The sequence below is a fragment of the Trypanosoma grayi genome (genome assembly GCF_000691245.1).
Source record: "Trypanosoma grayi strain ANR4 Tgr_605_V1, whole genome shotgun sequence".
In the NCBI taxonomy this organism is placed as follows: domain Eukaryota; phylum Euglenozoa; class Kinetoplastea; order Trypanosomatida; family Trypanosomatidae; genus Trypanosoma; species Trypanosoma grayi.
The window spans coordinates 1-10,731 of NW_008826224.1; the positions used below are offsets into that span (position 1 = coordinate 1).

At 48.6% G+C, this 10,731-nt stretch overlaps 7 protein-coding genes across 7 annotated transcripts; all 7 read right to left on the reverse strand.

Annotated features, from left to right (window-relative positions):
• Positions 1 to 97: 97 nt before the first annotated feature.
• Positions 98 to 1,504, reverse strand: DQ04_06051000 (putative serine/threonine protein kinase, putative,protein kinase; the record flags this gene model as incomplete). Its single annotated transcript, XM_009314509.1, has 1 exon — positions 98 to 1,504. One exon carries the CDS (start codon positions 1,502 to 1,504, stop codon positions 98 to 100), a length of 1,407 nt encoding a protein of 468 aa, XP_009312784.1.
• Positions 1,505 to 2,187: 683 nt separating this feature from the next.
• On the reverse strand, positions 2,188 to 2,991 carry DQ04_06051010 (putative serine/threonine protein kinase; the record flags this gene model as incomplete). Its single annotated transcript, XM_009314510.1, has 1 exon — positions 2,188 to 2,991. The coding sequence occupies one exon, from the start codon at positions 2,989 to 2,991 to the stop codon at positions 2,188 to 2,190; it is 804 nt and encodes a 267-aa protein (XP_009312785.1).
• Positions 2,992 to 3,845: 854 nt separating this feature from the next.
• On the reverse strand, positions 3,846 to 4,670 carry DQ04_06051020 (serine/threonine protein kinase; the record flags this gene model as incomplete). The annotated part of the gene is made up of 1 exon (XM_009314511.1): positions 3,846 to 4,670. The coding sequence occupies one exon, from the start codon at positions 4,668 to 4,670 to the stop codon at positions 3,846 to 3,848; it is 825 nt and encodes a 274-aa protein (XP_009312786.1).
• Positions 4,671 to 5,498: 828 nt separating this feature from the next.
• DQ04_06051030 (putative serine/threonine protein kinase) lies at positions 5,499 to 6,320 on the reverse strand (the record flags this gene model as incomplete). The annotated part of the gene is made up of 1 exon (XM_009314512.1): positions 5,499 to 6,320. One exon carries the CDS (start codon positions 6,318 to 6,320, stop codon positions 5,499 to 5,501), a length of 822 nt encoding a protein of 273 aa, XP_009312787.1.
• Positions 6,321 to 6,799: 479 nt separating this feature from the next.
• Positions 6,800 to 8,377, reverse strand: DQ04_06051040 (hypothetical protein; the record flags this gene model as incomplete). Its single annotated transcript, XM_009314513.1, has 1 exon — positions 6,800 to 8,377. The coding sequence occupies one exon, from the start codon at positions 8,375 to 8,377 to the stop codon at positions 6,800 to 6,802; it is 1,578 nt and encodes a 525-aa protein (XP_009312788.1).
• Positions 8,378 to 9,024: 647 nt separating this feature from the next.
• Positions 9,025 to 9,669, reverse strand: DQ04_06051050 (60S ribosomal protein L10a; the record flags this gene model as incomplete). The annotated part of the gene is made up of 1 exon (XM_009314514.1): positions 9,025 to 9,669. The coding sequence occupies one exon, from the start codon at positions 9,667 to 9,669 to the stop codon at positions 9,025 to 9,027; it is 645 nt and encodes a 214-aa protein (XP_009312789.1).
• Positions 9,670 to 9,950: 281 nt separating this feature from the next.
• On the reverse strand, positions 9,951 to 10,211 carry DQ04_06051060 (40S ribosomal protein S27; the record flags this gene model as incomplete). Its single annotated transcript, XM_009314515.1, has 1 exon — positions 9,951 to 10,211. The coding sequence occupies one exon, from the start codon at positions 10,209 to 10,211 to the stop codon at positions 9,951 to 9,953; it is 261 nt and encodes an 86-aa protein (XP_009312790.1).
• Positions 10,212 to 10,731: the final 520 nt, after the last annotated feature.

The following is a 10,731-nucleotide window of genomic DNA, read 5'->3' on the forward strand; positions in this document are numbered from 1 at the left end:
TATATATATATATATATATATATATGTGCGTGTGTGTATAGATACACGCTCAAGTTCACACAATAACTTTGGAGAAAGGAACCAAAAGAAGGCGCCATCAGTAGCTGTACATGGTATTCAAAGAAGAAGTGCTAGATGCTCTGTCCGTCTTGTCACTCTCAGCACTCATCTTGTCTCCCATGACCCTGCACAGACCGTCGTAAAAGGAACTACGGTACTCATCATTGTCGCAATGTTTAGAAATGTCTGCGGACATAACACCCGGTTTCTTCGTCTTGCTAACGATGACCTTGTAGGAAAGGAGACAACTCTTTGACTCGATTTGTCCTTCCAGTGTCGCGGGATCCTTCATCACAGGGTGGGAACCAAGCTGCTCCAACGCTTGCTGCACATCAAAGATGGTTCCCCGAAAAAAAAAGTGTGATGCTGAATGCTTCATTGGCGCATTTGGCCCAAAGACGATACCTTGGTCGGCATTGGCACCGACGGGCCAAAAATCCCACAGAGATGTTGTATAATCCCCCGTTATAGAGTCCTTCAGTGCACTCGGGTCACCAACAGGCATCGGCTCATATGCATCAACTTCATTCTGAATAACTGAGTTGACGCTATTATTGGAAATAACTGTGCCTTCACTTGCCCTGTTGCTAACGGTACTGTTTAAAGAATCTGTCGCCCCTTTCAGCATGGAGGCATCCCAATCAATCTGAAACCACGTGTGAGCCATAATCTTCCCGAGAGTGATACGCTTTTGTGGATCCACTGTTAACATCTGAGCTATCAAGTCTCTCACCTCATTCGACCCCGTGCGCAGTCTACGATAATCACCGCGTTCAATCTTTAAGAACAGCCCATTCATAGTCTCAGCATCAAATGGGAGATATCCCGCAATCATCACGTACAGCACCACACCACAGCTCCATATATCAGCGATGTGGCCATTGTAGCCGCCGTCCCGAAGGACCTCTGGTGCCACGTAGGTAGGTGTGCCACACATGGTGTGCATCAGCGCGTAGTTTCCGTTTATGGACGGCATTAGGTTGCTAAGTCCAAAATCTGTGATTTTTAGCGTTCGATTTTCATCAAGCAATAGATTCTCTGGCTTAAGATCACGATGGGCGAATCCCTTCTTGTGGCAGTAATAAAGTCCGGCGATCAGCTGATGGAAGTAACGTCTAGCTGTAGGTTCATCAAGACGTTTCGATTTGACAATTTCATTGAAGAGTTCACCGCCAGTGACAAGCTCTAACACTAAGTATATATTGTTCGGCGTTTGCATAACTTCTCGTAACTGTACAATATTCTTATGGTTATTCAGTCTTCTCATTACGGCGACTTCACGCTTGATGTGTCGCATCGTCTTCTCTTGCTCCAACAATTTCCTGTCAATTATCTTTATCGCCCATTTGCTCCCATCCTCTCTATCATACCCAACCTTTACCTTTGAGAAGTTACCTCGGCCCAGCGTCTCGCCTAGTTCGTATTTACCAATCATTCGGCCCATCTTGAAACCTTACCTTACCTCCCCTGTAAAAGTAAGTGTGAACCTTATGCAGTGCCACGAAGTCAAAAGAGAAATAGAGAAGCAGCAAACCTTAGGCCTAACAAAAACCCCAGCATCATCGTCAGCACCCATTGAGAGACACATTTGTAGATAAAAGAATTGGTCACCGATGAGTAAACCGCATTCACATCATTTTAATTGGTCAATGAGAGGTAAAAGGCAACAATGAGCTAGACTTCAAAACACACAATACGGCGTGAAGTTCCCAAACGTTGAACCCTACACCGCCACTTTTGCACTACGCCTAGTAAAGTATAGCACCACAATAGAAGTGAAGAGAGAAATTGACCCTTCGAAAATATAACAAAACGTACTGGTCCCAGACTCGAACAACTAGAAGAGTGTCAGCAATTCACTGCTTTAGGAAACAAAGCAGATTATATCATTCTTCTCCCTTTCGCTGCTGGGCAAGAAACGAAAAAATGACGCCATCCATCTCCTTCAACATAATATAATATGACAAACACATAAGAAGAAAAAGATAAACGTTTCCTATAATGATGATAGAAAAACCTAGAGTCATCCGTTAAAGAAACAAAAACACACTCTGTTCTCTCCCCCCCCCCCCCCTTTCACCAGACGAAAAATATNCCCCCCGTTGACAGAAGCTAATAATCTCCCCTTTAAAGCCACTTTGAGTCCCATCCCACGGCGAACCATGGGTGGGCAATAATGCCCTCAACAGTAATGCGTTGTTGTGGATCCACTGTTAGCATCCGTGATATCAGATCCTTTGCTGCATCTGATGCGTGCCGCACCATATGATACTCACCGCGCCCAATCTTCGCCAGTAGAGTATTCATGTCCGTGTCCTCAAACGGTAGACGGCCGGCAAGCATCACGTACAACACAACACCGCAGCTCCATATGTCAGCAGATAAACCATTGTATCCACGCTCCATCAAAACCTCAGGTGCCGCATAGTTTGGCGTCCCACATACAGTCTGTAAAAGATAATCTTGCTGAAGGTTGCTGAGTCCAAAGTCAGAAACCTTTAGCGTTCCATTTATGTCAAGTAGCAGGTTCTCTGGCTTTAGATCGCGGTGGGCAAATCCCTTGCTGTGGCAATAGTGCATACCAGCAATCATCTGATGGAAGTAGCCTCTCGCCGTCGGCTCATCAAAGCGCTTTGCTGCAACAATCTTATCAAACAGCTCACCTCCTGCAACCAACTCCAAAACAAGGTAGTAATGGTTACTGGATTCCAATACATCATGAAGCTCAATGATATTATTGTGTCTAAGTGAGCGCATGATGGCCACCTCGCGGAGAATTTGATCCTCCATATTCTCTTTCCTGAGCTGGGACTTGTCTATGATCTTAATGGCCCACATGCGCCCATTCTGATCCGTGGCCTGCCGCACAATGGAGAAGTTGCCAGTGCCAATCTTCTTCCCAAGAGCGTATGGGCCCACATTTATAGACATCTTCTGCTCACTTTACTAACACTTGCTGTTGCGTGGACTCTCTTTCCACCTCGCTGTTCTAATTATCTGTCACAATCTGTGCTAATGATCTGAGGTAAATTAAAAAAAAAACTAGATAAGCCTCGAAAAAAAAAAGCTACAACGAAGAAACAACTCATATTGAGGAAACACAAATTCAAATAGTTTCGTCATTAAGAAATGTACAACCATACAGCTAACACACCCGTGTGATCAAAGGATTCAGAGAAGGCTCTTCTGCACAAAAGAAAAAAGAGCATATAGCTCTTCGCACTAGCACCTGCACCAAAATGGTGCCTCGCATCCCACGCAATTGGCAAAAGACATACACATGCCTATAGACACACATATGCAGACATCCTCACAAAAAACACACAGACAGAAGGAGTCAAAGGCAATCAGATCTCCAAACAGCAAACAGAAGAAAAAAAAAACCAAAATGGCTTGTACCATGAAATAGGAACGAAAAGTGCAAAGGTTGTTTCCCAAAAAACTATCAGTGTACAGAGCTCAGAAATTCCTTGGTTTTCACTATGCGCATCTCACTGCCACGTGTCTCTCATGGAGCCGCACTGACATCGCAATTCCTTTTTTTTCTCTGAAGTTTTTGCAACAATTAACATTATAGTTTCCCTCCTCCCAGAAATTTCAGGAAGGTCCATGAATCCATACGTGAGTAAACAAAACGCCCAATAAAGTAAGGAGAAGTGATACATAACTCTCACGTTAACATCATTCTGTATTCGCATGCAGTTCTTGCTGCAGTTCATTCTGTCTCTAAATTTTCTCAAACCCCCAAAGATACGATGCACAAACTACAGCGTTTTGAAAGCTTTCTAAACACGTTCCTGTAGCCGCTTTGGGTCCCATCCCACGGCGAACCATGGGTGGGCAATAATGCCCTCAATAGTAATGCGTTGTTGTGGATCCACCGTCAGCATACGCGATATTAAATCCTTCACTGCGTCTGACACGTGACGCACCATATGATACTCACCGCGATCAATCTTCGCCAGTAGAGTTTTTATACCACGATCCTCAAACGGCAAGCGGCCGGCAAGCATCACGTACAACACAACACCGCAACTCCATACATCGGCACCGAAACCATTGTAGCCGCGCCTCTTCATAACCTCAGGTGCCACATAGTTTGGCGTGCCACACACGGTTTCCATCATTTTGTCTTGCTGTTGTTCGCTAAGACCGAAGTCTGTGATCTTCAGCGCCCCATTTGCATCGAGCATCAAGTTCTCTGGCTTTAGATCGCGGTGGGCGTATCCCTTGCTGTGGCAGTAGTGGATACCAGCAATCAGCTGATGGAAATGTTCTCTCGCCGTCGGCTCATCAAAGCGCTTCGCCGCTACAATTTTTTGGAACAGCTCACCTCCAGACACATACTCCAGCACAAGGTAGTAGTGTTCATCAGTTTCCAGTACATCATGAAGAGAAATAATATTCTCGTGTTTGAGCGAACGCATTATCTCCACTTCACGCTGCAACTGTTCCTCCATATTCTCCTTCCTGAGACGAGCCTTGTCTATGATCTTAATGGCCCACCTGCGCCCATTCTGATCCGTAGCCTGCCGCACAATGGAGAAGTTGCCAGAGCCAATCTTCTTCCCAAGAGCGTATGGGCCCACGCTTGTCTTTCCGTCCTGCATGTTGCAACTAACAGTCACTGCTGCGTGGACTATCTTACCACCTCACTGTCCTAACTATCTGTCACAACCCGTGCCGATGGTCTGCGGTAATTTTTTAAAAAGAAAGCCAGGTAAACCTCGGAAAAAAAGCAACAACGAAGAAACAACTCATATTGAAGGAACAAAAATCGAATAGTTTCCTCATTAAGAAGCGTGTAAACAGACGATAAACACACTCGTCATGTTTTAGGTATCCTACACTAGAGAAAAACGTGCATATACTCACATAATTCTGTGCAATAACTCATGCACTCTCCCAATCACACGCTTCCCATGCGGAGTACGAGTCAAACATCCACAGATGCATATGCAAAGAATGCACAGAGATTGTCACACAAGGTACCGGAAAACATCAAATACAAAAAGAACACCTAACAAGTACTGAAGGGAAGGGATACAGAATCATTTATATTCCCAACTCTTTCAGCTCAATATTTCTGCAGCACCTTGACTCTCTGCATTCATGTCGCACGACGTCGTATAGCTACTATTGTTTCATTCATTCACAAGTTCCCTGTTCTGCGAATTGTGCCAACCTTCAATCAGAATGACCTCGCACAGACACCTATAGAGAAAAAAAATGAAGCACAACGTCATAAAAAACGAAAATCAAAACACACTCTTGAGAAGTTAATCCACTGGCCTCACATTACTGTCACTCCTCTTCTTCACTCTGTTGTTGCTGCACGTCAACTCTTTCCCCTCGCCTCTACACACACAAAAGAAAAAAAACGAAAAATAAAAAAAAAAGAGAGGCTGTATCACACATTAACAATCACATAACTTTATCTAAGAGCTCCCACGTAACCACTTTGAGTCCCATCCTACGGCGAACCATGGGTGGGCAATAATGCCCTCAACAGTAATGCGCTTCTTGGGGTCCACTGTTAGCATCCGCGATATTAAATCCTTTGCTGCATCTGATGCGTGCCGCACCATATGATACTCACCGCGCTCAATCTTCGCCAGTAGAGCATTCATGTTACGGTCCTCAAACGGTAGACGGCCGGCAAGCATCACGTACAACACAACACCGCAGCTCCATATGTCAGCAGATAAACCATTGTATCCACGCTCCATCAAAACCTCAGGTGCCACATAGTTTGGCGTCCCACATACAGTCTGTAAAAGATAATCTTGCTGAAGGTTGCTGAGTCCAAAGTCAGAAACCTTTAGCGTTCCATTTATGTCAAGTAGCAGGTTCTCTGGCTTTAGATCGCGGTGGGCAAATCCCTTGCTGTGGCAATAGTGCATACCAGCAATCATCTGATGGAAGTAGCCTCTCGCCGTCGGCTCATCAAAGCGCTTTGCTGCAACAATCTTATCAAACAGCTCACCTCCTGCAACCAACTCCAAAACAAGGTAGTAATGGTTACCGGATTCCAATACATCATGAAGCTCAATGATATTATTGTGTCTAAGTGAGCGCATGATAGCCACCTCACGCCGCATTTGATCCTCCATATTCTCCTTCCTGAGCCGGGACTTGTCTATGATCTTAATGGCCCACATGCGCCCATTCTGGTCCGTGCCGTGTCGCACAGTGGAGAAGTTGCCGGAGCCAATCTTTTTCCCGAGGAGATATTGTCCTAGGTGTACTGCTGACACCATAGTTACCAATTCGTTTTTGCTTCGTCACTCCACGCAATGAGAAAAATCTTTCTTGGTGTGTTTCTGGTTATGCTAAATAGGAGCGCTCACGTTAACTCACCTTATAAACCTATTGTCCTGCAGTAAGAGAGAGAGTATGTATGTGTATGAGTAGCGTGCGCTTGTGCGGACGTGGCTGCAGAGTAGAAGAAATGCGATCCATAAAGAAGATAAGGGGAGCAATCAGGAAAAGATGTAAGATTAAGGAACTCAGCTGTCGGCAGGGAGCAGTACAAAGCGTCATAAACGCATACCCAGGTATCTTCGCGTTGCCTTACTTCACTCAGGCCTTGAGGGTAGTATTGTTTCTCATCATAATGCAAGGATTCAGCGCTTACAATCAAGAAATGATCGTTGCAGAGATAATTGATCTTCGACACAGTTCACGCGTTCGTACAAATTTACAATGAGTCCATGGGAACGTTACACCTTGAATTGGCTCAGCCGCGAGGTGCGTTAACTGCTGGAAAGCTCTCATTGTGACTACAGACCTTGCCAATCGATGGCACCGACGCCACAGCCCACACCCTGCCAAATGTGTCCACTATTTCGGTTTCCTGTGCAATCAAATAGTTCGCCACACCGTCGTCTGGATTGTCACTTAAAGGAACGGCACCGGAGGGTGTGTCCGCAAAGGATACAGTACCTTGTTGGTGTAACTTACTTTCAGCAGGTGCTGTGGCAACAGTGCCACCCTCACACTCTAGCGTCAACTCTGAGGTGCACACCCTGTTTGTGGAGTGGAGATAAAGAGGAAAGTCAGCGTTTTCCTGCTGGGGCATTGACACTGCAACTGGAGCCGCAGTTATCACTGTGGATGCCACACCAAAGCCCCTTTTTTCCGAAGATGAATCAATACTTGGTAGTGGAGCGTAAAGATAGGCACGCGGGTCCTCGCCATCGTCACAATAACACGGGTTGAGGTCACTCTTGGGCCCAGCCAACACTTGACCATCTCTTTCTGCGTTACTGATGTCAAAAGTAGGGCGCACGCCGCCGCCCTCTTCTATTCCCTGTTGCCTTCCCAATGACTGCAAGGCCTGCAGGTACTCCCATCGCTTCTCTGGTGACCGGTCTGTGCATTCACTCAGAGAGCCTGCTTGCATGGATGATGGTGGCATAAGTGCACCTGGCCAATACCCAGGACCTGGACTTCCCAAAGTATATAGCCCCTTCGGGTCTCTCTCTTCTTCACAGTGTTTGCCTTCAGCATCGCTTGCACCTCTAACACGCCTTGCCAACTGATTTTCCTTCATGTCAGGGCTGCGCCGGATTTTGTTCTTCCATTCACGAACCAAGTCACGGCGCGAGAGGTAGGATGTGTGTTCCTTGTCGTACTCCAGCAGGCCTTGGCTGCGGCTTCGGTAGTTGAATGGGGTTTGCACCAATGATGGTGGTATCCAGCGCTGCTCCGCCCCTCGCAGCACAGATCGGATGTATGGGTTGCTCACACCATCTTCGTCGCCATCGTCGCCTCTGCTCTCAGCGGCGCTTCCATCACTGGCACGGTGGTGGGGATACGGGGAAGAGTGATGATGTTGTGGATCAACCACGGGAAGAGACGCATGAGGTGAGGAAAGAGACCGACGAAACGCTTCCGTGCGCATGCTGGTCGTCTGCTGTCTCAATGCGCCAGGACGCATTTTACTAAATTCGTGCAGAGGCGCACCGAAGGCAGTGCCACTTTCCACCGCTCCCTTTCCACGGCGGCGCGGCGAGTGTGACGGCGCGGGTGATTCCTTTCTCGTCCATGCTCCCCGAAGCGCTGTATGCCTGCTCCTCGAACACGACGTTGAGAGCGGCACTTTTTCCTGTGTGGCTCTCTGCTGGCGAATGCTCTCCACGTACTGTCGCATTCGTCCCCGCACGGCTACGCATGAAGGTGTGAAGCAAGTTGATGCTGCATGTCGCTGTGTGGGGAGAGACTGAGCGTCACGCTCAGTTGCCTCTCCTTTCCTCTGCGTGTAGGAAGACGTTACCACCACCGTCTTTGGCTTACGCGGCGGCGCAAAGCTCATTGACGTGCCAGGCAAAAGCCCAATGAAAAGAATAATATGAGAGTTCTCTTGCGGACTTCAGCGTTCCTCTCTCCTTCCGTATTTTCGCCCGGTGCCACTATTGTTGCTACCGCTTCCTATACCGGCACCCCGACACGCCTTCAAAAACGAAACAAAGGTGAGGAAGAGAGAGAGAGAGAGAGGGCCCGTTCTGGGGTGGAAAGTTGCCAGCATCCTCTGCCTTCGCGTCAGACTGTGTTTTTTTTTTCACATTTTATTGGCGCATGCAGCGCGTCTTTTTTTTATTGTTTACAAAATGAAACAAAACGAAATTGATGCATCACTCCCAATGTGGCGCATCTCGCGAATGCGAGTTGTGCCCATACAAGAGCCAAGAAGGGTCGAAAGGAAGAAGAAGAAGAAGCACTTATGAGTTGTTCGGGAAAACAAGAGGAAGCGGATGGGGGAAACGGAAGAAAAAAAAAAGTGGCTAGTGCAAAATGGTAGCATTTGCCATCATCCTTTTTCTTGCTCATTTTCACATCACGCCCCCTGCTTGTAGGAAAATCCCTCGTTTGGCCGAACCCTCCCTCTCTTCATTTCTCCGAAAAGGAAAACACACAATAATACCACCATGGCATCTCTGTCTCACCGCTCTGTCATCTCATTTAGTAAATGCGCTGCGGCTTCCCCATCGTTGACTTGATGTACGCCGACTTGAGGTTCTGCCAGTTCTTCTTCAGGAGCGACACCAGGAAGTTGAGCGCCATGACGGTGTTCTGCCGCACCTGGTCCTCATTCATATCGACGTGGCCGACGCAGGTGCCGAGGCAGAGTACCTTCTTCAGCTGGAACTTCACCGTCGACTGCAGCTCAACCACCTTCTCCGGCAGGCTCTCGCTCATCGCGCACACCGTCGGGAACTTGCCAACACGATGCATGTGAGGGCCCACCAGACGCGGCACCGTCTTGATGATGGACTCAGAGCACAGGAAGGCATCGTACTGGTTGCACATCTTCTTAACGAGCTTCTTGTTCTTGTTAAGCTTCTTCAGCTCCTCCTGGTTCATCGTCGGCACGTTGTTCTTCTTGGCGACGTCCTCGTGCACGAGGTCGCACAGCAGGCAGACGGTCATGCGCGGGCGGCAGACGTGCGGAAGGCGCACTGAGCCGGAGAAGCGCTTGTCCTTCTGCGGGTCGTAGTTCTTGAGGTTCACCTGCAGGTCAATGCTCTCCTTGAACTTGCGCTCCTTGCGGGCGGTGAGGACGGCCTGGATGGCCTCAGAGAGCTGCGCTGGGGGGATCTTCGACATTGTTGCCGCGTCAAAAGGCCTTTTTTTTTTTTTGGTGGGGAGTGGTGAGGAGGTGCGGTCAGACACACACGCACGCACGCACACACAAGGAGCGACAAGAAGGCAAAACAAAAACAGAAAGGAAAGAAGGAAAAGAGACGGCTATAGCACCAGCAGGAGCAGCAGCGGCAGCCACACACGCACACGCGGGAAATCAGACCCACAGAGGCACCGATGCACGCGTTAACGAGTGATAAAATCAAAGGAAAGCTAAATCAGTCCGCTCAACTTGCTGTTAGGGTTTAGTGGTCTGGCTTCTTGCGGAAGCCGCAACCGGTCGTCAGCATCGCCTTTCCGCCAGTGGGGCGGCAGAGCTTCGTGGCGCAGCCGTTGCACTGCACCTCGGTTGTGGCGTGGCTGTACACGACGGTGATGGCGTTGCAGCCGGGGCACTTGACGTCCATGAAGTACGAGTTGGGGCCCTGCACCAAGCGGCGGCGCTTGTGCTTCATGCGCTCGGAGCGCACCGTCGGGTAGCTGAGGTCGGAGTCGAAGAATCCCATTGTTGCGGACCTGCGGCGGAGGCACACACACACACACAAATCACAGCAGTCGGCCAGACAGACGGGCACAAGGAGAAACACAAAAAAAAAGGAGAGAGAAGAAAGGGGGTCATACCGTTGAATAGAAACAGCAACAATAACAACAGCAGCAGCAGCAAGTGGGAGCCGACGGATGGGCGCCGTGACGCATGAGTAAATAAAACAAACGAAAATCAATCAAGATTGGGAAAGTGCAATGGCGCCTCTACTTCTTCTTGAGCGTTGCGCCAACGGGGGCCTTCGCGGACGCCTTCTTCGTCACTGCCTTCTTCGCGATGGAGGACTTCGCGCCAATCTTCGTCGCGATCTTCTTCGTGATGGCGTTCATCTTCTCCTCCTTACGCTTCTTCTTGGAGTCGCGGCGCTTCTTCTCCTTCTGCGACTTGGCGTGGGCCTTGAGCGCGCGCTTCACGATGCGCTGCTCCTCAATGAGGAACGCACGCACGACGCGGTCGCGCACCTGCTCGTGGCTCAGCACGCC